Source organism: Opisthocomus hoazin, chromosome 2 (genome assembly GCF_030867145.1).
Source record: "Opisthocomus hoazin isolate bOpiHoa1 chromosome 2, bOpiHoa1.hap1, whole genome shotgun sequence".
Lineage (NCBI taxonomy): Eukaryota > Metazoa > Chordata > Aves > Opisthocomiformes > Opisthocomidae > Opisthocomus > Opisthocomus hoazin.
Window position 1 is genome coordinate 59,597,878 of NC_134415.1, and position 27,730 is coordinate 59,625,607.

Below are 27,730 nucleotides of genomic sequence, written 5' to 3' on the forward strand. Positions count from 1 at the left end.
CAAATTCTTAGGCGTGCTAGAGTGGATAGTTCCTTAGTAAGCTCAAAACTTGAGAAGGTAAACCTGTTAAGTTTCTAATGCCCATACTCAGCTCCAAAAGACACAAATTATAATTCAAGAGGTATCATATTCTGCAACACAGGCCTGAGTGTGGATCAATGTGCCACTTTCCTCAAAAATCAATGTACAAAAGGGCAGTTCTGTCCAGATCATATTAAGACATCCATGCTTTGCAGGACACAGGAATTTCAGTAGACACAGATGAAAATTTAATAGCAAACTTTTCCTTATAATACTCCTTACCTATCTGTGCTCAGCCTACAGCCTACTAACAGTCTCACTGCGGGTGCATGCACATCATGTCCCTGACCATTGACTTTTCCACATCTCACAAACAGTACTGGAGATGTCAATATCCAGTAGCTGAGAGCTCTTACCTCCTATACAAACATCATTCTTCTGGCCTGTAGTACAGGGCTGTTTGATAAAGGTGGTATGGTCTAATTACCAACAGAAATTTTAATAGGGTGGAAGACTTCTACCTTTCATTCTCAAATCTTGAGCATAATTCAGGATGAACTTCAGGATCCCGCGTGGAGGAAGCCGGGCGATAAGTAGGATCAAAACCTTGGACTTCAGGAGAGCTAACTTTGGCATCTTCAAGGAGCTACTGGGATGAATCCTGTGGATCTGGGCTCTAGAAGGTGGGGGGGTCCAAGAGAGCTGGTCACTGTTTAAACATCACTTCCTCCTTGCTCAGGAGCGGTGCATCCACCTGAGAAAGAAATCGAGCAAAGGAAGCAGGAGACCCGCATGGATGAGCAAGGAGATTCTAGCAGAGCTCAGGTGGAAGAGAAAAGTCTACGGAATGTGGAAAGAGGGACAGGCCACTTGGGAAGAGTACAGGCATGTTGTCAAAGCATGCAGGGATGCAACGAGGAAGGCCAAGGCCCACCTGGAATTGAAGCTGGCAAGGGATGTCAAAACCAATGAGAAGGGCTTCTTCAACTACATCAGCAGCAAAAGGAAGACTAGGGATAATGTGGGGCTGCTGCTGACTGAGGTGGATGTCCTGGTGATGGAGGATGCAGTGAAGGCAAAGTTACTGAATGCCTTCTTTGCTTCAGTCTTCAGTGCCAAGGCAGGCCCTCAGGAATCCCAGGCCCTGGAGGTAAGAGAAGAAGCCTACAGAGAGGATGACCTTCCCTTGGTCGAAGAGGACTGTGTGAGAGATCACTTAACCAATCTGGACGCCCACAAATCCATGGGCCCCGATGGAATGCACCCACAAGTGCTGAGGGAGCTGGCTGATGTCATTGTTGAGCCACCCTCCATCATCTTTGAGAGGTCCTGGAGGACAGGAGAGGTGCCTGAGGACTGGAGAAAGGCCAATGTCACTTCAGTCTTCAAAAAGGGCAAGAAGGAGGACTCAGGGAACTACAGGCTGGTCAGCCTTACCTCCACACCTGGAAAGGTGATGGAGCAACTCATTCTGAAGGTCATCATCAAGCAAGGGGAGGAAAAGAAGGTTATCGGAAGTTATCAACCTGCTGGCTGGGTAGATGAGGGGAGAGCAATGGATGTTGTCTACCTCGACTTCAGCAAGGCTTTTGACACAGTCTCCCATAACATCCTCATAAGCAAGCTCAGGAAGTGTGGGATGGATGAGTAGTCAGTGAGGTGGATTGAGAACTGGCTGAATGGCGGAGCTCAGAGGGTTGTCATCAGCGGCATTGAGTCTAGTTGGAGGCCTGTAACTAGTGGTGTCCCCCAGGGGTCAGTACTTGGCCCAGTCTTACTCAAATTCTTCATCAATGACCTGGATGAAGAGTGTACCCTCAGCAAGTTTGCTGATGACACACAACTGGGAGGAGTGGTAGATACACCAGAAGGCTGTGCTGCTATTCAGTGAGAATGACTGGACAGGCTGCAGAGTTGGGCGCAGAGGAACCTGATGAAGTTCAACAAGGGCAAGTGCAGGGTCCTGCACCTGGGGAGGAACAACCTCATGCACCAGTACAGGCTTGGGGTGGACCTGCTGGAGACCAGCTCTGTGGAGAGGGACCTGGGTGTCCTGGTGGACGACAGGTTAACCATGAGCCAGCAGTGTGCCCTGGCTGCCAAGAAAGCCAATGGGATCCTGGGGTGCATCAAGAAGAGTGTGGCCAGCAGGACGAGGGAGGTTCTCCTTCCCCTCTACACTGCCCTGGTGAGGCCTCATCTGGAGTACTGTGTCCAGTTCTGGGCTCCCCAGTTCAAGAAAGATGAAGAGCTACTGGAGAGAGTCCAGCAGAGGGCTACGAGGATGGTGAGGGGACTGGAACATCTCCCCTATGAGGAGAGGTTGAGGGAACTGGGCTTGTTCAGCCTGAAGAAGAGAAGGCTGCGAGGGGACCTTATAAATGCTTACAAATATCTGAAGGGTGGGTGTCAGGAGGATGGGGCCAAACTCTTTTCAGTGGTGCCCAGTGACAGGACAAGGGGCAATGGGCACAAACTGAAGCACAGGAAGTTCCGTCTGAACATGAGGAAGAACTTCTTCCCTCTGAGGGTGACGGAGCCCTGGAACAGGCTGCCCAGGGAGGCTGTGGAATCTCCTTCTCTGGAGATATTCAAGACCCGCCTGGACAAGGTCCTGCGTAGCTTGCTGTAGGTGACCCTGCTTTGGCAGGAGCGTTGGACTAGATGACCCACAGAGGTCCCTTCCAACCCCTAATATTCTATGATTCTGTGATACACATAAGTGGACTGGAATAGCCAAAAGATTTATGGAATGGAAAGCTCTTGATGTAACTCAGAAAGGCTCTTAAGTGCTATGTTTAGGTTAGTAGATTAAGTTCACCACATAAATGCATAACGCTGGAGGCCCTGCTCAACTGTTCACAACTGGAAAAATAACAAGTGCAAGAGAAGTTGGCATGCAGTATGTAACTGCTGTCCCAGCTCAAGGAGCAGAACCTACAAAGCTGCCTTTCCAGTCTGTTATCTACTTACTAACTGGAAAAAAACCCACTCAAAACCCAGACAATTCCAGCAAATGATCAGTCTTTCTCAAATGCTTGCCTTTCTTTTCTGTGTAATCACAAGGACTTTGCTGACAGTGAGCCAGTTCTGCAACAGAAGAATAAATTCAGCCAATAAATGCTGAATTTGCCATTGAATGCATTGGTTCAGAAGTTACTGGCAATTACTGCTAAGAGCTCTTAGGTAAACTGCAGGAATGCAACATAAAATGAACTCAGCACGCTTTGCACAAAACCAGATTTGTTCCTTGCTAAATCAACATTTTTAAGAAGCACATACTAGAAAACACGAGAAATGAGCATGAAAAGTAATCTTAAGACAAACAGGAAGTCCAGATTTGTCAATCAAGTTGAGAACAGTAATTTATTTTCACATTTACAAGACAAACATGAATAATATTTACAGAAGTATTTACAAATATATACAAATATTAAAAATTAATCTTCTTTGAAAAAACATGATAAGTTTTTTTAGCAGTATAGCCAAGATACAGTACGTTTTTTAAAAAAATTGGACAGGGTATCACCTCAGTTCAAGGAAATACTGCAATTTCTGAATGAAGACATGAAGAAAGAGCAACAATTTAAGATTCACATAAGGTAAACCATCAGAGAAAATGGTATTATGAGCTTTCACATTTTAAAATTAAGGCAAAGCCTTGAGGAAAAAAGTCATAAAATCTAGAATCCCTCATAAAATTATGTTAAAAGGGACTTCTCTCGCCTCACTTGACATTCTCACTATAAATGCTTTTCAAACACTTTCGAACAAGAGTAAACATATAAATAAAATATAGTTTACCTTTCCCCCTTCTAGCACTCAAAGAGTTTCTAGGCTTGCACACGGAAGGCTACTTGCCAAAACTTTCTTTTGTTTGTTCAACATTATTGTAGGGTGTTTTGAAGACTGGACACAAGAAATAAATTGTCAGGACAATATTTAAAATGTTATTAGAATCCATACCCAGAATTTTCTTTTAAATTTATAGATTAATAAGACTTTTAAAAATGGATACTTGTGATGATTCCTAGGAATTTCGTCACAACCAAATAGTACAGAAGAATAATAAAATTAACCTTTTTTTTTTAAGTAGAACAACAGAAAGCATTTTCTTGTTTGATTTTCTTTGTGTATAACTTCGTATCCTAAAAAAAAAACAAAAAAACTTTCAGAGGACATCTGACAATCTGCATTGGGATGGATGGATCACAATCGCCGCAGATTCAGTTTGCTTTTCTTAGTGCCAGGAAGTGGCTCTAGGTTAGGGTTGCGTTTCACTGGTCTGCCGCTCATACAGTCACTGGAGCTATGGTAGCTGCACATGCACTTTGTGCAAAAGTCAAAGCCACAGCTTTCACGACTGCACATTGCTCTCTGGAGATAGGAGTCGTACTTCGCAGGTGAGCCACACCAATGGCAGACTTTCAGGCTTTCAGTGTTTTTCAAGGTCTTAGCAGCCTGTTGGGAAAAGCATGTAAAGAAAATCATGAGTGGAGAGTAAATACACACCCCAAATGTTCCTTGACGCTATCTAAGTGCCACAAAACACACTATAACTTCTCCTACTGTAGGGAGATAAATTGCAAATTTAGCCTAATTCTGGTTGTATCAAATTCTGATGGAGATTGAACAGGAATAATCAGTCTATAACTCCAGATACTGAGAAATGAAATAGAGGTAGCCAATTTAAAATTCCTTAAATTGTAAATTTAAAGGACAGACAGACTAAATGCAAAGCAGTAAGAAAGACATGCCTCCTGAATCCTCCAAACCTCAGGCAAGGTTGTGATTTAGTTAACTTTAACGAAAAAAGAGAAAATAATTCTGAATTCCATTTAAATCATTAACATTTTTTGAAAGTGAGCAATGTGTCCAGAAATCTCAGCTGTGGGGCACTCAACTTGAGACACCAAATGGAAGCAATTCCTACTTCCCTCCTGTGAATTCATCTTCGACACAAAAACAGATCCACCATTCAAAATAATTCAGCATCAGAAAATTATAGACCTGTACGACACCTTTTACCACACAGTTGTTAAAAGCAAAATGTTTTTATAATCTAAATAGACATATATATGTTTATCAAGGAAAAAGTTTTAGGCTGTTACTTTGTGTACAGCTGAACATTCAGCTTCTTAATGCTACGAAGTGCTATACAGTAGTATTAGAGCAGCTTCATCATACTTTCCAGTGCGATTATATCTTCTTCTCTTATTGCACCAGTTTTCACAATTAGCCTTTTGAGCTTGAGTATAAAACCTTTTTCTAGTTAGGCAGACCTGTTGCTTATTAATGAATAATGACTTTCAATAAATGTTTTTAAAAGTCACAAAAGACATTTGCAACGTAGACTTGCACCTACACGTGTGGGGGGAAAAAAGCGTAAGAAAAACAACAAGATGAAGGGAAACTGAGGCTGTTGGCGGTTGTTAACAACTCCAAATGTATGACATTAACTACAAATGTGTAGTTAAAAAAAATCAGTAAGCCATTTTAAGGGTACTTATACACCAAGGGGGGGAAAAAAATAATCCTAAACTTTGATCATCCCGGTGTATCAATATTCTCCACTTAGTTTCTTACACCGTCTTAAAATAGGCTCAATAAACAAAATCTGGCAGCCATACTAATAAGAGTTACAAGAACTTCAAATTGGAGACACTACTTTCAGAAATATGCTTTACAAGCTGACTGAGGCAGACAACATGTGAGAAACAAAGATGAATTGAAATCACTAGTTACCTCTGAATACTCCATGAGCCGGCTGTGATTCCTAGATGGTTTGGATTTGGTGACTTTTTTATTCAAGTTGTTTGGTGGGGCTGCTTTCTGAATGGAAGCTAAAGCTGCTCGGCAGAGAACATACTCCCTTGTTTCAGCATGCTCTGATGCCTTCATGCCATTCTAATGAAAAGAAAAACAAGAATAAAATTTGAGGAAAGACTTACCTGATACTGATTTTTTGTTTACTAAAGTCATCAACTTATTTTTGATCCTTTCTCCTGGCTAGAAAATTTCCAATAATAAAGCCTCATATCAAGTAGTATGCTACTAATTTTTACCTTAGCTTTCTCAGTCACTACTGTTAAAAACACGTAGAACAGATCCCTAGTTCAGACCATCAAAACCAACCATCTTCTATTACATAATGCAACTTCCTTTCATGTTAACACATCATAATTATTTAGGCAGACCATGTAACCTAGTCAGGGCAATGTTTTAAAGCACAATGCAGTATTTTGAATTCTTTACAGTGAAGAGGGATACTTGACGTTCTCTTTCTGAGAAGTAAACTCCTCCCATCAATTTTCTAAGTCTGCAGTTCAGGTTAAAACAAACATACAACGGCAGGGAGGAAATCAGACTTTATGGGATGAACATTCAGCAGTGTTTCATCCCAACAGGCTAGCACCATAAAAGACTACACAAAAGTCAAACTAGCTGACTGCCTTATCCTGTGGCAGATCCTAAGCCCCATTTCAGCGTCTCTCAAGGAAGAAAACCACCTCTAGTGTTTTAAAAGAGCCCTGCCTCAGTAAACGTCAATGTTAGTGCGGTTGAATCTTGTATTTTCTGTTTCATAGAATAAAGAGGCATCAGGAGTCGCTCACAGAGCAAAAAGCTTTTCAGTTTTCTGTAGCCAACTTGTTGCACTTGAGACTGTTGCTAGAAAGTACAAGCAGAGAACCCGAGCGGCACGGCCAGTCGAGCAGTTGCTCTCAGGCTCTCACCCTTCTGGATCAGCGGGACGCTGAAGCCAGCCTCTGCCCAGAGCCTCCAGGGCTCGCCCAGCAGGCATCGCTGGAACTGACCCTCTCCTTCCTGCCTTCCTCTCTCAGACAGGACATGTGGAATCTCTTAAGGACAGCTGCATCTCTCCTCTGGTGACCTTCTCGGTCAACCTTCCTTGGGCTCCAAAGACAGTGAAGTGACTAGCAATACTTGAGACAGGACATCCTAAGAGGACAAACTCAGACACTCCAGCGAGTGCTTTCAATTTAAGAAACTCTTCTGTGACCTTTTAAGGCTGGGAGGAGTCCTGAAATAGCTGAAAGACACTGCTGGCTTAGGCTTGAAATATCTATAAGGCATGGAAACTCACAGAAAGGTTTTTCACAGCTTTACTGTACATTTGGGAAATCCATTTATCGTCTTGTAGAATCTTCTGCCATGTTGTGCTGACTTTGGCAAAACTGCAACGACAATACAAACATATCAGTTACCTCCTCGGAAAGGGAAAATCTGTCTAGTAGTGGGAATAACTATGTGATTTTTTTCTTTATTTTAGAAGATGGGATACGGTCACATTTGTAGTCTTTAATTTGCCTTCTAGCGAAAAGACAGATTCTCTACATACATCATGGCTTACACGGACAGTTCATGTTTTGAAATATTAATAGACAATACTAACCGTCGAGTAAATGTCACAAGCCCCATATCTAAAACATTCTTAAGCCAGCTGACTGGGTTGTTTACTTTCCCAATAAAGTACAATAAGATCAATATACTTACTTTATTAAATCCATCTCACAGAGATGCCTTAAAATATTTGCTAATATATGCTTCATGTTCTTTTGGAAGAGTTCGGCAAGAATGTCTATTCTGTCTAATCCCATTTTCTTTCCAATTAGGTTACAAAGTTCAGCCTCTCCCCTGAAAACAATTCTGTCTACTGCAGCCCAAGACTTGAGATTTCTTTTCCCGCTTCTTTTCAAAGTTGAGCAAATCATTTCTTCATAATGGATCACTGGCAACAAGGTCTTCTTTGAAAACTGTGCTGGGTTTTGGTTCTTCGTGAGGCAATGGTTTGGTGTGCCACAGAGATTCCCAGCCAAAGGTATACTGTCCTCATGTTCCATTACATCAGCATATTGATTACTTAACATAGAGGAATAGCCACTGTCCTCATTAAATTTACTGTTTTCCAGTGACTCCATTTCATAGATGCCTTCATCACGTCGCTGGGCTACTTGTTTGTTTTCTTTGTTATGTACAGGTCTTCCCTCATCCTCAAGCTCTAGATTTCTGGTGGCCGCATGGTATGACTCACTATGCAGCATTTTCTGATGCTCTTCGGCACAGCTTTTAAAAAAGCTTTCCTCATAATTCAAGGGGCAGGATTCTTCCAATCCCATTTCCTCCATGGCAGACTTCAACGGTGCAAACCCAGTGTGAAGAGAGATATACTCAAAACCACATTCCACTTTGAATGAGCGGTTGAAGTTCGATTTCATTATTTTGCTTGTATCCTGCAAGGAACAACAAGCAAAGTATTACAGCACAAACTATATCACAAGTTCTTTTTCTTGTAAAGAACCGATCACAGCCTCCTTCTGCATTATGGATTTTAAGCTTTTACCTAACTAACCATCTAGTGCCTAAAACACAGCTGGTGGAACTAAGGCTGTGATCAGCCACACGTTAAATCTACGTAAGACCTCAAAATTAGAGCTTTAAGCTTCATACAACTGGGGCAAGAAAACTGACCGGATGATTTCCTTTGTCACCATTCCACCAGCACAGGTTACTTTCAGACACACCAACGCCTCCAGCTTCCCACCCTAAATGCAGCGATGTTCTCGGGACGCTTGCCACCCCGGCAAGGGACACGGGTGGCAGTGGGTCCGTGGATGACAGCAGGCCCTGGCAGGGACAAAGCCAGACCAGAGCAGCCAGAGGTTTGCACCAGAGGCCAGTGGCAACGCTGCCGGTGCAGCCAGGTACCTGGCGTTTTGGGCAGGGGAGGAGGCTGGGTACGACGGGAGAGGTGCGAGTGCCCACACGCGCGTGTAAATCACAACGGAGAGCAACGGCCCCGAAACAACGGCCAAGTGCAGCTCAGCTGGCTTCCGAGCACGCTTTTCGGAGGGCGGGAGGTCGACAGACGTTATAGGGAAACTTTTCTCGCCCCGTTTCTTTCCCCTCCCCCCGAAGCGTGGCGCTATCTATACCGCCGATTTCTGGGGGATGGGCCGGGGCTGGAGGGGAGAAGGAAGCCATCTCCGCGGCGCTACGTCTAAGGGGGGGAAATAACTCTCAGGGTGCTCTGCAGTCCGGGTGAAAGCTCAGCTCTCCCGCTGGAGCCGGGATTTTCAGTTATCTCGGCACCTCCGGCAGTTTGGGGGGAAAAGCGCGAGCCCTCCCGGAGCCCCCTCCCCCCCGCCTCCCTCCTCCCTCGCGCGCGCGGGAGAGCAGAGGAGCTTCTGGGCCGAAACCCCGCAGAATTGGGAAATGCCCCCTCGGCGCTGTCAGGCTGCTCCCGCCCAGCGCCCAAGACGGCCCGGGCCGGCGGCAGGTACGGCGGCCCCCGGCCCCGCCGCGCCCCGGGAACGGCACCCTGCGCCTCCGGGGGTCTCCGCTCTCCCCCGCGCCGGTGGATTCCCCCCCCAAATGGTGGCGGCGGGGAGGGCAGGAGCGCGCCGGGGGAATGCCCTCCCTCCGGCGGGCGATGCGCTCCCCACCTCGGCTCGGACCCAGGCCCGGACCCGGCAGTGCGGGGCGGGCAACGGGACGCGCTCCGCAGGCGGCTGAGCCGCTGCGCCGGGGCGTTCCGCGGCCTCCCCTGCGCCGCCGCCCCGTCCCGTCCCGCCGGCGAGATGGCTGCGGGGCCAGGCTGGGGTAGGGCGGCGGGGCCGGGCGGCTGCCGGGGATCCCGGTGCCCGGTCCGCCCGCGGCTCCTCGCAGCGCGGCCGGCACCGCCACGGCGTGCGCCGGCAGCCCCGCCGCCCGGCACCGTCCCGACCACAGATCCCTCACCGCGGAGCCCCGCCGCCCCGCACCGTCCCCGGACCCCTCACCGCGGAGCCCCGCCGCCCCGCACCGTCCCCGGCCACAGACCCCTGACCGCGGAGCCTCGCCGCCCCGCACCGTCCCCGGTCACAGACCTCTCACCGCGGAGCCCCGCCGCCCCGAACCGGCTGAAGCGCGGAGCCCTCACTGCGGAGTCCCGGGCCGGAGCCAGACCCGTCCTCCCGCCCGTCCGTCCGGCCGCCCGCTCTCACCTGCACGGCTACACCGGCGCGGCCGCGAGCAGAAGTGAGCAGCTCTCCTCGCCGGGTACTTTTAAATTAAAACTTTGAATTTGGTATCCAAAACCGCGCCGGCCAATCGGGAGCCGCGGCGCGGGCGGCGCGGCCAATGGCAGGCGGGCAGAAGGCGGGGGCCAATCCGAGGCGCCGCGGGCTGAGCCGGCCCGGCTCACATTTTCCCTCCTCGGCTGGCAAGGAGCGCGCCGAGTGGTGGGGAGGTGGCGCGCGCGCGCGCCCTGCGAGCCGGCCGGGGGCGGGGCGCGAGGGACAGGGCGAGGCCACCCCCGCGCCTCCCGCCCGCCCGACCCCGCGCGCTCTCTCGGGCGAACCGGCGTCCCCCGCGGTACGGGGCTGACCCGCGGCCGAGCGCCCGCCTGGCACCGCGCTGGCTGCTGTAAACGGTCGCGTCCGGGGGGTTCGCACCGCCCGCGCGCCGGAGGGGGACTCGCGACGGCTGGCGGTTGATCGCCCGTCTGGGTTCCTCCCCGTGCAATAACTGCGCTTATTCCAAAGCACGACCAACGTTATGAGCAGCCGCCCGCGGGGAGCGAAGCGGCCTGGAGGCGCGAGGCTGCAAGCCAGGCAAGGTCTGGCCAGCCAGGCCACCAGCGGGAGCCACCAGGGAAGGTCCAGGGTGACAGAGACCCGAACGCTTATGGAAGTTTCTCGCAGTGGTCCGGTGCTTAGCACTGGCTGATGGCCCTTACTTGTTTGGAGGAACAGGAAGCTAAAGTCAGAGAGAAGGAATGGCAAACGCTGCCCATCATCTGGTGTAAGATAGCCTGATTCTCAGTGAAGTCCAGAGGACTGCCACAAGTGCTCAGTAGTCTTCCATTTACAGCTCTGATCTGGTAGAAATAAAGACTTCTGTGACAGTTTCTGCTCCAGTCAATACCTAATTGTTTTGGGCACGAATTGCATCAGTGTTTGTTTTTACCTTCTTCTGTGCCAGCTGGGAGTTGTAAATCTGGTAGCACATCTAGACTTAGGTGTCAAACTCAACAACACAAAATATGCGTGTCTCACCTTACACATACAGGCAACCCTATGTCTGAAGTTAATGTATGCATCTTTTAATTAAAAATTTGGAACTTAATCACAGTTACCGTGCAGTATTTCCCACAAAACAAAGCTGTTAAAGGTATTAAACGATTATACGTGGATTTTGACATGCATTGGTTCGAACTGCAGTCTCAATGTAATAAAAGAAGATAATATACTGATAATAATCAATAGATTTCTGTATGCAATGTTTAAATAATGCATTTCTGTAAGCTATCTGTAGCATACTTACTTTATTCCTATTCTAATTTCTTACACTAATTTTAATTGAAAGTAAACACCCCTATATTCGTGGTAACATTTTTCCTTAGGTTCCGATTTCGTGTTAATTGGTATTTATATTTCAAATACATTCCGTGTGTGTATACACACGTGCTTAGGTACAATGCATGACGGGTTAATGTAGCATGGAAGCTGCAGGTTTTGTATCCCGGAATGTATTTGGGATTGTAAAGTGTAGTCTGAAATAAAGGTGAAAAGACTTCTTTACCCCTAGGTATAAACATGCACATATATCAGTAGACTAGAAAGGCAAAAGGTTTACTTTGCTTTCACAGACCAAATGTTTTAAGATGCTGTTAAATAAATAAAAACAGTAAGATGCCCTTCATATTATGTAACCTTTACAAAGTCAATAAACTGGAGAGTCAATTAAAAAACATCAAGGAGAAACTGAACTGAAGCCAAATGGAGACTGAGATATCAGCCAAACGATATTGTAATGATTCCTTCAAAAACGGAAATATTATTTTTAAAAATAATTCATGTAACTTGTCACTTGCTGCCACAGCTTTTTTTTTCTTTTTTCCTGGAACAAGGGATTTTCCTAAACAATTTTTTGTGTTTATTAATAAGGGCCAGAAGGCCATGAAAACATGAACGAGGTACATGTGGCATGGGCAGAAGGAGTCAAAGTGTAAATGCATTATTAACAAATAAGCAGATTAGTAGTGGGGTCATTTATTTATCACTTTCTTCCAATCACTCAAACAAAATAGTATTTTTTTGTTATCTCAATTTATTTGACACTGTACTGATATTTAAACTGTTGTTTAAAACAAAACTGGAACTAGAAATAGGTCATTTTTAACGCGTACCTTTCGAGAGTGGTGTATCAGTATCTTCTCAGTGGAGAAAGTTAAAAAGTGCAGTTACATCTGGCCCAGTAAATGTACTTTTTAAGCGGACTGCTGCAGCAATAATGTCTCACATGAAGGTAATAAAGTCTTTTACTCAGCGAGCAAGAAAACTGTGTATCGGTCATGAGGAAACAAGTACTGGTGTCCTTCACGATCCGAAAAGCAGTTGCATTTTCTGGGTGATGCACCGAGAAGTTCCTTTGCAGACAAGTGTCTACATCTGTTGTAATGGACTGACAAAAAGCAACGTTCAGGATAGATTACTTTTTTCATTTTCTGCAATAATTTCCATTAAAGATTCATAGTCAGCATATTCTCTCAGAGTTTGTATCATTTCATCTAGCATTTCTTCCCCTAGCATGAAACTCTCAATATGATGCACTGATCTGCTTATCCTGTGGTCAGTAATCCGGTCCTGCGGAAAGTTGTATGTTCTGATCTTCTCCGATCTTCCTTTAGTCCCAATCTGTCAAACAAGAAGAATCAATTTATCATCATCGTCCTTTTATAGAAAGGACGAAATACTGATTAAGCATCTAAAGCCAAAGCTTTGTCTTCCTTCTGTGGTTATCCAAAATTTGTTATACAGTACTTAGACCAGCTCAGTAGTTGCCACAATTGTTCTCAAATATGTAAAAGAACAATTTTACTGTGTCTTTTTCTAATACTATTCTGCTTCTTCATGCTATAATCCAGTCTGTTTCACTAGTTCTCTACGATTTACACACTACTGAAATTTTGTCTGGCTTATATACAACCTTTATTGCTGCAGTAGAGTGTAATTTTTTTGCCTAGTAGAAGTCCTTCCTGGGCTCCTGTTCCTTTATGTTTCCATCTACTATTTGCAAGTCAAGACAGGGGTTACCCCAAGAACATACGCTTGTACAGAATTATATCTTGACTAAGTAAAACTTACTTGAATCTTTCGAACGCTGTTTCTCTTTTTGGTTTCTTCTTCCAGTTTGGCGTTGTACAGTTTAGCACATAGCATTTGCATAGCCTTCTCTTTGTTTCTAATCTGAGATCTTTCTTGCTGACATTCAGACATGATCCCTGCCAAAAATATCATGACATTTAACACTTAACAGTAACACATACTCAAAGGGTTTTGCAATTTCTATAAGATTTTTATCATGTTACAGTAAGCTGTTTCTTTCTTCAATACATACTTTTAACTAGGAATGTAAAAGTCCAGGCTTATTAATGTCTGATGATACATTCTGGGAGAGAACTGCAGGCGGAGTTGTACAGGTGCTTTAAGCCACATGATAAGAATTTGATTTGGTATGTTGGACAACAGGTAGATAATGAAACAAAAGATATGTGATGTGATCTGGCTTACAGAAGACACCTTTAATACCTGTAATTTTTGGCCGCAGTTCTAGGAAATTTAGGGTTTAAGGAGCAGTAAAATACAGAAGATAGTGAGTATATAGAATATGATCAGAACACACAAAAGTGGGCACTATTTAAAAAAAAAAACAGTGTGGTTCCTCCCCCCAGAACATACGACTGAAGTTAAGATGACAAGTGAACTGTCTAAGAAGGGAGTAGGGAGAAGAAATACAGGAAGAAGATGGCACAAGCTAAGCTGTTATTTGGATTTATTTTAAGGAACTCTGTTAAGATTACAGTATACTTTTATAAGATTACATAGTACTACTTTATGAAAGACTTGTTTACAAACAACTTTTTGGGTTTCAATGAAGATTTATAAACAGTTAGGATGAGAGAAATAGAAGAAGTAACAGGACATTTGTAAAGGAAAAGAGATGAAGAGAGATCAATAGGAAGGAAGATGGGAAAGGTGGAATAGGAAAAAGTCAGGAGATACGGTGAGATATAAAAACCCCTATGAACCATCTGTGATGCATAACCACAAAAAATCTGAAATACATTTTAAGATTTCTATAACAAACACTTTTGCCTTCAGCAAAAACTACGATTGTTTGTTGGTTTTAGAGGTTTTTTAAAAGATGCAGGCAATCCAGAACTTTTTTGATCTGGAGTATCTTTTTGTCGCCATAGCTTGAACAGAATTCTACCATCTCCACTGTTTATCTTCTCTTTAGCGAGGTGATGCAACAAGAGTAGGACGAATTAATGTCTTCAATAAACCTTAAGAAATAGGTGGCAGAAATCTGGATAGGTGAAGATAAAGAGCACTCAGGATTACCCTAAGGCTGCAAAGCCTAAGTAATGTTTGTGGTAGAGAAGAGGAAAAGTTAAAAAGCAATGAAAGTCAAGGCAGCTGTTGTGGATTGTTCGAAAGGAAGTAAAAAGCTTAGAAATGGCAATAAAAAAAAGATACAATAGCTAAAATCAGGTAGCACTTGAGGGTGTATCTTATCCCTCCTACATTTCCTAACCTGAGCGCTGGGGATGGGCCTCCTAATTCTGCACGTAATCTACGGGAAAGGAGCCAGCAGACCAGTGGAAGCTGGCATCCTGAGTACACTCTGCAATTAAAAGCAACATTTTCATACAGAAATAGAGCCATCTCTCTTTCAGAGACTAGTCAAGAAACGGCAAATCGTCAGGTTTTAACCTACTCTGTTTTTCAGTTTCTTTTTGATTATTCGAAAGCTTAAATATAACTTTTTCATGGAAACTGATCTGCACGCTTTTAGACTGTCATGCTTAATGGCAAAATAGATGGCTTACCTACTGAAGCCAGTAGTCTTCACCATTACGAACTGGGGTGGGCAAAGGACACTGCCTTTGGAATACTATAAGCACACATGAAAATTATACAAAAACTCTGCTCCGCTGCTGTCTAGGTTTGAAAATAAAACCGTTGTTTCAGAAGAAACTCTGACAGCAGCTTTGCCATGTAGATCTTGTACTAAGGGAAAAATGAAGCACCTGTTGGAATATGAAGTATTCGTACAGCACTGTCTGTGGTATTGACATGCTGGCCTCCGGCTCCGCTAGCTCGCTTTGTTTCTATTCGTAGATCTTTCGGATTAATTTGCAGCCTCATCTGTCAAGGGAGACAAAAAAAACAAAAAAACACACGTATATGTTGTTTCTTTCTAGACAGACGTCAAATATGCATAGTTGGTTTATTGTATAAGGCATTCAGGCAAGATCAAACTTTCTGAAGTTCATGAGTCGTACCTCATATCCATTTATAAAAACACTAACAAATGTTCGCAGCCAGACTGGAATGCAACATGATGGAAGCGGGGAAATCAGACAAATAGCAGCTTAAGGCATAACCATCCCTTAGCATTAATCTTCCCCCTCTTCTGAAAGCTCTGCACCCTCTTCCAGCAGAGTTGACCAATATCTGAACTTGGCCAGATGGCTTTCACATAAAATGGAATGTATTCCCTTTGCTGGCTCTGGAATGGGCCAATGGTCTCTAGGAGGAAGGAGTGGAAAACTTCGGGCAAGAATACGAAGGAGTAACATCTTTGACAATTTACTAGGTCAACATGAAACAAAGATCAAAACACAACTTTAACTCTTAGCCAGTTTTTTTTAACCAAGCAAATATGGCAAGAATGAATTATCACCCGTACATTCTGGAAGGGGAAAGTGAGGATACTACAAAAATGGGGAGAAGGAGGTGCTAAAAGAAATCTCTATGAGCTCTGTAAACTAACTCCGTCTTTTGTTACTTTGTAAAAAAATGTAAAGTTTTCCACAAAACATTCAAGATGGTTACAGTGAATTTTCAAGTTATAGTGAACTGCCAGTGACTTTCATGAGATCAGGATTATGAGGAAATCCAGAAATTCTTTATTTCACCCCCTACACAAAAATTAATAAAGAAATATGACTTAGTTTAAAACTAAGATAAAAGAAAATCACTATGAGAGAATAACAAGAGACAGAAAACACTTGGGTATCAGCAATATGGCATGTAAAAACGTAGCTCGTGGTAAAGTCTGTTATACTAAAAGATAAATATACTAAAAGATAAATAACCTCAGTGGGTTGGGGTAATATTGCAACAGTCATTGTGCTGGTGTGAATTCGTCCTTGTTTTTCTGTCTTTGGCACCCGCTGAACACGATGCACTCCTCCTTCAAATTTCATGTACTTGTAAGCCTCAAGGCCGGCTATACTGGCAACCGCATGTCTTAGGCCACCTTAAATACAGAAGAAAAACAGTTGTAAAGCTGTTGCATTGCCCGTACTACACTGTTACATTTAAAACAGTGTATTTTGACATCATTGTTATTTGTTTCTTAAAATTATGAGTTTACTATTTAAATACTTAGGCAGAATAATACTGAAAATGCAAGGAAAACTCTTAAAAACTAAGTCAGCTACACATGCTCACACACTATCTCAAGTAAAGGATTGTCAAATTCTTTTTTATAGAGCCCAATTTAATTACTTTACGTACATAAAAAGATTGTCTATGAACCATGTACATACATGTACACATAAACCCATAAACCACAGCAGAACTCTAACACCGGTAGTTTTACATAAGGATCAAATTTTGAAAGCTACCTCCAGAAACTACATCAATATTTTTATTGTTAGGTCAGAACCTTATCATTCAATGAGAAAAACCTCCACTCTTTAGCTAAAGGATGAGTATTATTCATACTCATCTATCCTCCTCTGTGCATCCTACCCATGCCTCGTCTTTGCTCTCTCAGTTCGTTTTAATCTTCTACTCCCTTAGAGTTAGCAGAACTCCAGCTCCTCCCCCTCTTACCCATAACTCCACCAAAACATTCGACAGCAATGTACTAAAAACTAGCATTGAACAGTTGGAGCTTGGAAGTCAAGCCCAATACAATCATGTTTTCATGACAGAAAGAGTTTGTTGCAACACTAGTTTATGGCATTCTTGCTGTTCCTTGTTTGCTAGTGTGCAAACCCTTCAGTCGTGCCAGTGTAACTGTGTGAAGGATCAGGGAACTGATGGCACTACAAATTGATGTAATTTTTCACCTGTTTTGATTTTTAATCCAGCTCAGTTCCCAGATCCCATTCTCAGCACAGGGCATGGTGTGCCAAGGGAATGATGAAGGAGGAGATAGGTGGCCTTGAAAGAGTATTGCTGCTGAAGTCTTGCAACATAAAACCACAGCCGAGGAAAAGAAAAGGCATGTACTTCTCAGAAATACTGTTTTAAGCTATCTCTAGACTAAGGAAATCAACAATAGGCACAAGATAGCAGCTTTTTAAAAAGGGTAAATGAAGACTATGTCAAATCTGAAGGTGCCGTGCAGAGCAGGAGAAAATCATTGGCCAGATTTCTCACCTCCACAAGGAAAGTTTGCAAACATGTTTATTCTACAGAAATTTAACATCACCTCATAACTTTACTAAAACGTATTTCCTTTTACAGTTACATTTGTGGAAAATAGCCTAAACTGCCTCTTCCTTTTTCTTTCACCTCATTTTTCTCCTTCTGACTTTTAAAATTTTGCTCCTACTTGTACAAATCTGTACCACTTCGATTCAAATGCACAGTTCAACATACCTAGTGCTTTGCTGGTTTAATTTATAGCCATTATCTACTTTCATTTCTATAAGACAAATCTGTCATGTTTAGAATAAACCTGACCATAAAGCATGTAGTTTAACGAAAAGAATATGTGTAAAGATCCTCAGTTTAGATCAGTAAGTGTCATTCTAATAGGTACTGTGAAATCTTTCTACTGCTATGCAAACGCTATTCAAATGAACAAAAGATTTCTTCTTTACAGAATCACAGAATGTTAGGGGTTGGAAGGGACCTCTGTGGGTCATCCAGTCCAACCCCCCTGCCGAAGCAGGGTCACCTACAGTAGGCTGTAGAGGACCTTGTCCAGGCGGGTCTTGAATATCTCCAGAGAAGGAGACTCCACAACCTCCCTGGGCAGCCTGTTCCAGTGCTCCGTCACCCTCAGAGGGAAGAAGTTCTTCCTCATGTTCAGACGGAACTTCCTGTGCCTCAGTTTGTGCCCATTGCCCCTTGTCCTGTCGCTGGGCACCACTGAAAAGAGCTTGGCCCCATCCTCCTGACACCCACCCTTCAGATATTTGTAAGTATATATTAGGTCCCCTCGCAGCCTTCTCTTCTTCAGGCTAAACAAGCCCAGCTCCCTCAGCCTCTCCTCGTAGGTGAGATGTTCCAGTCCCCTCACCATCCTCGTAGCCCTCCGCTGGACTCTCTCCAGTAGCTCTTCATCTTTTTTGAACTGGGGAGCCCAGAACTGGACAGAGTACTCCAGATGAGGCCTCACTAGGGCAGTGTAGAGGGGAAGGAGAACCTCCCTCGACCTGCTGGCCACACTCCTCCTAATGCACCCCAGAATGCCATTGACCTTCTTGGCAGCCAGGGCACACTGCTGGCTCATAGTCAACTTGTCATTCACCAGGACACCCAGGTTCCTCCCCACAGAGCTGCTCTCCAGCAGGTCCACCCCAAGCCTGTACTGATGCATGGGGTTGTTCCTCCCCAGGTGCAGGACCCTGCATTTGCCTTTGTTGAACTTCATCAGGTTCCTCTCTGCCCAACTTTCCAGCCTGTCCAGGTCACACTGAATGGCAGCACAGCCTTCTGGTGTATCCACCACTCCTCCCAGTTTGGTGTCATCAGCAAACTTGCTGAGGGTACATTCTAACTCTTCATCCAGGTCGTTGATGAAGTTAAACAAGGCTGGGCCCAGTACTGACCCCTGGGGGACACCACTAGTTACAGGCCTCCAACTAGACTCAGCGCTGCTGACGACAACCCTCTGAGTTCTACCATTCAGCCAGTTCTCAATCCACCTCACTGACCACTGATCCAGCCCACACTTCCTGAGCTTCCCTAGGAGGGTATTATGGGAGACTGTGTCGAAAGCCTTGCTGAAGTCGAGGTAGACAACATCCACGGCTCTCCCCTCATCTACCCAGCTAGTCATGTCATTGTAGAAAGCTATCAGATTGGTCAGGCATGATTTCCCCTTGGTGAATCCATGATGACTACTCCTGATAACCTTCTTTTCCTCCACTTGCTTGTTGATGACCTCCAGAATAAGCTACTCCATCACCTTTCCCGGGATGGAGGTGAGGCTGACCGGCCTGTAGTTCCCTGGGTCCTCCTTTTTGCCCTTTTTGATAATTGGAGTGACATTGGCCTTTCTCCAGTCCTCGGGCATCTCTCCTGTCCTCCAGGACCTCTCAAAGATGATGGTTCTCTAAAAGAGTCTCTAAAAGATGATGATTCTCTAAAAGAATCTTATATAACCTAAAATAATGACTGTAGTTCAGGAAAACTGACCTTTTCCTTTACATAAAAAAGAAAGTATTAAAAAAATCACAAGCAACATCTGCACATGAGGAAGAAGCCAGGCCACGTCAGGAGTGAAAATAATGTGAACGTCCACAAGGCTACGGCACTACTGACAAGTATTAATTACGTGACAAGCAGTTCACTGCAAAAGCTAATGTTCTGTCTTGCCTCCCTCACTTCTTCTGTTATTAATATATATACCATGGGTACAGTCTGTCTGTCTGAGCTGCAGCCACATCTGTAACACGCTCAGGAGAGTTTTAAATTTGCGGTGGTAACAGTGTGCCTGTGGCACCATAGTGCTTAGCATGAGATGACCAACAAACTGGTTCAAAAGACAAGTATTTAGGTCATACCGCTTCAAATCAACTAGTAGCAACACAGGTTTAATACGAAATGCAGCCAAATGCAATGAAATCTCAACAAACCCTTTACCCAGGCAGACGTGTCATAGGCCTGTCAAATATAGTTAGCTCTTACTATGTGCTTGATCCTTTCAGTTAAAATGTCGCTCTCTATCCTGAAAGCTGGTGGGCACAGAACAAGGGTGAGAGTTCGCACTTGTTTTTTATGTGGCATCTTATAGCTCGATTGACACAAAGTCCTATATCTGTGTCTTTGCCGGCCACTGCAGGGGGAGAGACTGTGGATAAATGACATGTGAGTTTGTGCTTTAATGTGTGCACTAAATCTTGAACGTGCTATTTCTGTACAGTGGCATTCCTTGGGGTAGGTCAATAAAGTCAGTTAAGAGTAGATTGAAATTAGTTCTTAACTGCAGCTTTGCTTAACATTTACCTTGTTCACACATGCTCACATTCAGATTTCAGCCAAATGCTGGAGATCTCTGAAATGAAGGAGTTCAACATTTGAACACGGGACCTTGCTTTTGCTCATGCAGTCCATAAAAATGGAGTGTGGATGGGATGCAACAGCCTAGCATCACCAGTAAGCATCCTTATCTGTCTTTAGTCAGCACAGACACTTTGAACGAGAGGGCTCAGATGGGAGAACACACCTTTCAGTGGCCATGTCATCGGCAGTGCCCCTACCTCCCAGCTTATTTCCAGCTCCTCCATTTTGATACTGTGCAGTCATGCAAGTAAGGTCAGAAAACACACTGCAAGAGGCTGACAAAGGATAAGGATGCCTTTATTTTTTCCTCTAAATTTACATCTTACCTTCCTAAATATTCCTATCATTGCACAGGCAAGCCCTCAGCAAGAATAAATATTTTAAAATATATATATCCATTAAAAAAGTAGCGGTTTCAAAGAGAAAATATGGCTAGATATACACTGGGTTAACATTTTACTTCAATTTCCCATTTAAGACATTAGGAAGAATGCCTCTGAGGGCATGGGCTCCTTGTCCAAGGACTGAGTTTTCACCAAAAGGGTAGTCAAGCATCACTCCCTTTCCCCTGCAATCACAGGACTGCAAGTCGAGTCAGAAGACCTGACCTAAAACTATCCAATAACAACAAAAAGTTTTAAGCCAAATCCGTGGATTGATCCAATTAGCACTGTGGCCTTAAAATTCCTGGAGCTGAGAGAGAGAAGGAACATAAGGCTGGCAGCTGGCTGGAAGGTGGGACAGCCCTTGTCTGAGCTGAGGGTGGAACCGTGCTCTGAAGGTGAAGTTATATGTGACTGCTGGGGTTCACACCACCTAAGTCTTGCCTCAATGGAAAGGGTAACTCTCCTCTTCCTCTAGTATATGAAACAAAAAAGACCCAGACCTTTACCCCATACTGTTTACACCCATCTAACCTGCACCACGCTTATTCAGTTTTCTTGTAAAGAAAAAAAAAAGTTGACAGATTTCTGTTGGCTTTGTAGGCTGAACTGGCACAGCTCCTGGCAAAGTGTTTGCATGGTCACGAATGGGGATGAACATGACTTTCCTCTTTCAGCAACAAGCTGCGCTGTAACATGAAGCTTCTTCTTGTCCCTACTTTCATGGGAACTGTGCCAACAGTTTACTTGACAAATGACCTCTTGCCCATAAAAAAAGTTTATTATTAATAACAAATCTAGATAGTAGACAATACTGAATTCAAGTCTCATGAAATTTTAAAAAAAAGTATATTAATTGAATCAACAGCAGCCACTCTAGATGGAGATTCCAATACTGTGAAAACCCGAGTTCACGTTCATCAACCAGAAATAAGCCACCTGCTAAGAACTCTAAAGAAAGTTATTTGAACATATTACAGATAACACTTTTTAAAATCAAATACTATTAAAGATTTTAAGAAACCAGATGTGTGAGATTCATAATAAATTAAATAGTATCTGCATATCTGACAGGTGAATGCACGGGCCTCCCTTTTTTGAAGCATGAATACAGACAACAAATCAAGCAAGCCTGTACCTGGATTTTCAAGTTTTACAGTGACATCCAACTGTATTCTCCCATGCAGTCCAATTTTTGAACCTTCCTTTAATCCCTCAGTATGTAACAGTGAGAGGCCCTCGTTAGAAGGATAAAGTAGCTCACAGACATGAGAAGCTCAATTAGGAGAGCTGTGGATATTTTTGTTTTGTAAATTTCTACACAGTTGAAACTGAAAATGTTCAAGATACCTGAAAATATCACAGAGTGCAAAATACGGCATAAGTAAACAGAAGAAGCATTAGAAGATGCTTCACATTTCTCAAAGCTTGCTAAAAACTTCTGCATTGTTATTGTTGGCTGAAGAGAGATTAGAGTTTTTCTGACAGATTGCATAACTTCACATACTAGCTCTTCCCATTTCTACTCCAAATTTTCACTGAAAAAGGAAAAACACTGATGAAAGTGTGAGTACAGGTAAAGTTTCACAACCTGTCTGAAACAACTTTATACACTAACTGGATTAAGCTAGGATTAATTAATTAGCTAGTGCCACTGCCTCTGTTTGTTATGTAAACCTACCAATCACCATCTTTGCAAAGACACTGTTCCAAGAGATGCAAGGAACCAACTTCGAAGCTCATCATCGCAAGAGAAGATCCAGTTTTTCCACCTCCCTGCATTCACCCTCATGTTGCTGCTTATCTTACGCTAGCTCTAGGGCTCATGAGAACTGACTTGACACATCAACTAGGTAAAAAACTATCCCAGTCGTAAAAAAACAAACTCTTTGCCAGCTGAAGTGAGGACATCACAACAGTCAGAAAAAAAAAAAAAGTAGGACTGCTCAGACAGGCAGAAAGGCACTAGGGAGGGAGAAAGGAGAAACATCTCCTTTTACTGGCATCAAGCTGTTACACTAATTACCTGTGAAATTTTAGTTAAATACTTTCATAAATAGTTAGATCTCTTATCTCTCCTCTCAAAGTCTCAACAATTCCCCCACCTTGCTCATTGATTAACTGTTACAGATGAGATATATCCAAACATGCCATTTCCTTATACAAATCATCAGATGACATTATTTCAGATAAATTCAAGAAGGTTTAGATTAAACCTCAAGAATAGTTTTAATTATACTGATCTCTCTCTGCCAATGGATCCATAATAATAAACAGACTTTCAAGTGGACACCAAACTGATCTATAAACATGAGAAGCAATTAAGTAATTAACTAGAACAGCACATCCAAATAAAAAGTATGTGTAACCTGTACTTGTAAAAAAAATAAAGCTAATGCAACATATCTGCATCACTTTCTGAATTTCCTTCCGCCAAGCACTTAGTTTCATTTCTACTTTTCAAAAGTACTGCAAGACAAGTTCTATTTTTTAGCACTTTAGTGTTTTGTTAGTACTTCTGAAATGGAATTTCATTCTCAAATACAGGAGCTGAGGAAAATTGTACTCAGACATTCAAGCAATCTTCCGCTTCTAAAATTAAGTTAGTGCAAATTAGCTTCCTGTAGTCAGGAAATTCAAGTGTCATATAAATGAGTGTTTCAACTTAAATTAAAAAGTTACAGAGATTAAGTATTTTCATTACTGACCTATTTCACTGGGGAAGTATTCTAATACTTCAAATTTCCACTTTTTATAGGCAGCATAGCGTTGATACATATCAAATATCTCCGAGGTGAACAGCATGGCTTCCTGCCCTCCAACTCCAGCAGTTACTTCCATGACAAGATCACTCTTGTCTGTTTCTTCTGCAGGAATCAAAAGCAACACTATCTGTGAAAACAAGAAACCCAGCTAAGACTTCCCTCCAATGCTGCCAGCCACAACTGAGATAGCGTAAAACACCATGCAAGTCCATCATCAACGTAGGCTGTGTTCTCCTGCACTGGCTGGTTGGTTGCCCAGAGCCAGCCTTATATCGATCTATAGAAGAAAAATACACTAGAACCAAAAAACTATACCACAACTTTACAGGCTGGATCAAAATTCTGAATGATTTGAAAAGGCTTTTTAATCATCTTCTTTTACTAGCATTACACGATGTTTCTTTCCACAGGTGACTACTTCTTTTGGCAAAATCATAAATATCTACAAAAAATATTTATACAGTGACTGTTGTATTGTTGTGGAAGCAGCAAAGAATGTGATAGTATCAGCTTGTAGGTCACCAGTAACATTAAGAATATGTAACAGTTTGTTTTTTAAAGATCACTATTTTTATGTCAAATAACATAGATACTATGTAGAACCTATAGAAGGTAACAGTCTAAAGTAGTTACATAGTATTAAACCATTTGTTAAAAAACCACCAGTGTGTGTGGCACTATACAAGTTTAATGTTTCCAATAGATAAAAAGCTGGATATCCTATAAATGTATACTCCGACAAGATAAACTATAGCACTTAATGATAAAGATTTATTGATGCAAAGAATTTCAGATACAAGTAGGTACTTACTTACAGGATGTCTCTATACCATCTGCATTTTTCATTTTCCTTAGATAACAGACACTAGCTGAGGATTATAACTGGCAGGGAGGGGAGGAGGAGAAGAGTTTATTGTATACATCTTATTTTGATGAGGAGACAATTTGGCTTTGTTAATTTAGTAAAGGCAAGGAAACAGAGGCTTTAAAGGGGGATCTAACCTGGTGTTTCAGTTCAGCTACCTCTTCTTCACAGGAGGTGATCTCCCTTTCTGCAAGCTTACGGAAATCTTCGCTCTCATCTGGAATATTTGAGTATGGTTAATCTTCAGACTTATATCAGTGCCACTGTCAGAAAACCTTTTGAAAAATAACCACATGAAGAACTTACTCTACAAAAAAAACCCAAAACAAAACAAAAAAACAACCCACCACGCAAAAATTTCCCAACACACCAAACCTGTCAGAAAATGAGATGACTAATATGACCTGTAACAAAGATGAACAGTACATATTAAGTGTGTTTTCTGATTTTGTTCAGGTATGAAACATAGGAAAATCTGAAATGCCAGAAGTTCCACTTAAACATTAAAAACAAACAAACAAAAAACCCCAACCCAACCGAAAAAAAAACCAGGAATTGCTGTGCTGGTGGTCCTATGAAACACAGGAAATCTGAAATACCAGAAGTTCCACTCAAACATTAAAAACAAATAAACAAAAAAACCATCTCAACCAAACACACCCAGGAATTGCTGTGCTAGTGGTCAAACAGCAGCACAGGTTGCCCACAGTGGCTGTGGAGTCTCCATCCATGGGGATATTCAAACCCTGCCTGGACACAGTCCTGCTGGGCTGGACCATCTCCAGAGGTCCCTCCTCACCTCAGCCATTCTGGGATTCTAAGAAATTGCTTTCTGTATTTCACTGTGACAAGAACTTCAGGGATTTAAAGAACACAGCAGCCCTACAATTGACACTCTTCATTAAAAGGACTGTTACTCCTATCACTGTATGCAAAAATTTGAAGATGGCAGTAGTAATCTCAAGTATTTTATCTCTGTCAATTTCTTCCAGAACAGCTGCAAAACTTCTAACACATCACTAAAAACAAAGGTATTGAAGAACTCTTGCATAATAAGAGGAACTTGTAATTTTAATGTGTTACTTAACTGATCAACACTAGTGCTTTACAATTAAGACTTGTTTTTCTGTACTACAGTTTTGATACTTTAAAATGTTCCTTTTTTTCCAGTCAACATCAAATGTCACCCCCCTCCCTCCCACCCCCCCAAAAAAAATCAACACCTTAAGCAGCCTCTGATCTGCACTGATTCATCTCATCCAGAAAAAAAATATATTACTGCAAAAAGGAGAAAACGGTACACACAATGAGAGAGTGGGGACTGAGGCGGGCACAGGGACACAGAACTGCACAGTCAGCAGCAAGAGAAGAAAAAGAAAGATGCTACACTTCTTTGTTCTGTGTACAGCAAGCTTTTAAACGCATTCAGCCAAGACAAGAGGTGCACTCTTTACAATAAAGCCACACCTTTTCACACCTTAACTGCATTTAGCCTAGCACAATTTTAAATGAAACATTTTGACTTTACAGTTTAAGTTTGATATTGGTGAACTAAACCCCCTCCCCTCCATCCTAATCAATTCTATAAGGAAATTAAAATATAATAATGCTTAAATTGGTTTAAACAAGCATACTTTACCTACAGCTGGCTAAGAGCAGGCACGGTTGACTAGCTGACTAACTGTAACTCATTAAACATCTAAACTTGACTCCAACAATCTGCCTTTCTTTACAATAACTACTGACTGACCAAGGACTAGTCATTAATGCTAAAAGAAGGAAGGATAACAGGTAAGGAATTCAAACCAAACCAGCTATTCATAATGCACTTATACAATTAAATAGTCTAGTGAAAAGCAGTTGAATACTTTGAGGTGCAAATGCAATATAAGCTCTAAAATCAGTTTAAAATAATATATACAAGTATTTTTAAGCATGAACTCCAAAGGTGCTCAAAGTTATTGACTAAGCCCTTGCAATTCCTTCACTTTGCTGAAGTTCTAAACCTGGTTTTGATGCCACTGGCTTCTTCAGCAGATTCTGCAAGGGAGGGAAGAACCCCCCCCTCCCCATTCCATCTCACGCAGCTACTTTGGGTCATTGATTAATGTGGTCAAAGGAACCATTTCTCCTTTTCCAATCTGAAGCGGGAAGAGAATGAACAGAAACAAAAAAACGACCATTTGCTTTCGGGCAGTGCCTGTCGTCTCCATCAGCTGAAACAACCAACTGCTGCGGTTAACACTCTTCCCCAGGCAGCACCCAGAGAAGCAACGAGTGTCGAATGATCTCGGGAACCTCCATTTGAACGACCTTGCGAACCTTCACCTGCTTTCCCGCATTTTGGTTTCTAGCCGCTACCGAAACAGAGTTTGATTCAGGGTAAAAAATATTTGCCATTTGATGACTCTAAAACCGTGCACCTATGCAACACGAAGTTACCCCATAGCGTGGAGGCAGCACAAGCGGACACTGAGGTCCGTGGCTGCTGAGATGGATGCAGGCCTGGCCGCCTAAACTAAATAACTAAAGAAATGAACACTAAAAAAACAAACGGAAACTAATAAAAAGACGAAAACTAAAAAAATGAAAACTTTTCTACCCCTAATTCATGTCTTTATTCCATATGAAACAGACGCCACCACGCTGCTCTCCCTTAAAGTGCCAGCAGCCCCCAGGCCCCTGGGCGCGGGGTTTTTAACTCTTCCCGCCTTTCACCGCCCTCTCGCCCCTCCCGCACGCGCAGCCGGCACCCTCACAGGTGCGCAGCGCCGCGTGGCCGCCTCCGCCCTCCCCCTGGGGGCGCTCCCCCCCAATCGCGTCGGCATCTGCAAACCACGCCCCGCCCCCGAGAGGCGCCGCGGGGCACCCCCCCGTCCGCCCCGCCCCTCGCAGCCCGCCACGCCCCGCACCTTGCCGCGCCAGCTCCCGCGTCTCGCGCAGCTCCTGCTCCTTGAGGCGCAGCCGCTGGATCCGCGCCGCCAGCTCCGGGCCCGCCCCGCCCCGCGCCCGCGCCTCCAGCAGGCGCCGCAAGGAGGGGGCGACGAACAGCTCGTCTAAGCCGGGCCGGGCGCTCAGCCCGCGGCGCGGCTGCAGCGGGCGCGTCCCCGCCGCGCAGGCCCCGACCGGGGCTGCTCGAGGGCTTCGAGGGGGCAGCGCGGCGGCCCGGCGGCGTTGGGCCGCGCGGAGAGCTCGCGAGAGCAGCCGCATGCCCGGCTCGGGCGCCCTTCCTTCGCCAGCCCTGCCCCTGGCGGGGACACCCGAACGCGCTCGTCCGCCTCCCTTCCGGGTTTCCGGAAGCTGCCGAAGAGGCTCGGCTCTGATTTCGGGCGCGGTCGGAAATCATCGGGGCTCCGCTGGCGGAAACGGACGAAG

The 27,730-nt window shown here is 43.8% G+C and overlaps 2 protein-coding genes across 2 annotated transcripts; both read right to left on the reverse strand.

Annotated features, from left to right (window-relative positions):
• Positions 1-4,222: 4,222 nt before the first annotated feature.
• FBXO5 (F-box protein 5) lies at positions 4,223-8,273 on the reverse strand. The gene is made up of 4 exons (XM_009933716.2): positions 7,537-8,273; positions 7,127-7,217; positions 5,767-5,928; positions 4,223-4,482 (listed from the first exon to the last, which is right to left on the reverse strand). The coding sequence occupies exons 1-4, from the start codon at positions 8,256-8,258 to the stop codon at positions 4,231-4,233; spliced, it is 1,227 nt and encodes a 408-aa protein (XP_009932018.1). The 5' UTR covers positions 8,259-8,273; the 3' UTR covers positions 4,223-4,230.
• Positions 8,274-12,058: 3,785 nt separating this feature from the next.
• MTRF1L (mitochondrial translation release factor 1 like) lies at positions 12,059-27,677 on the reverse strand. The gene is made up of 7 exons (XM_075413817.1): positions 27,268-27,677; positions 24,493-24,572; positions 23,434-23,617; positions 16,190-16,353; positions 15,119-15,236; positions 13,170-13,306; positions 12,059-12,719 (listed from the first exon to the last, which is right to left on the reverse strand). Exons 1-7 carry the CDS (start codon positions 27,563-27,565, stop codon positions 12,504-12,506), a joined length of 1,197 nt encoding a protein of 398 aa, XP_075269932.1. The 5' UTR covers positions 27,566-27,677; the 3' UTR covers positions 12,059-12,503.
• Between the last annotated feature and the right edge of the window lie 53 nt (positions 27,678-27,730).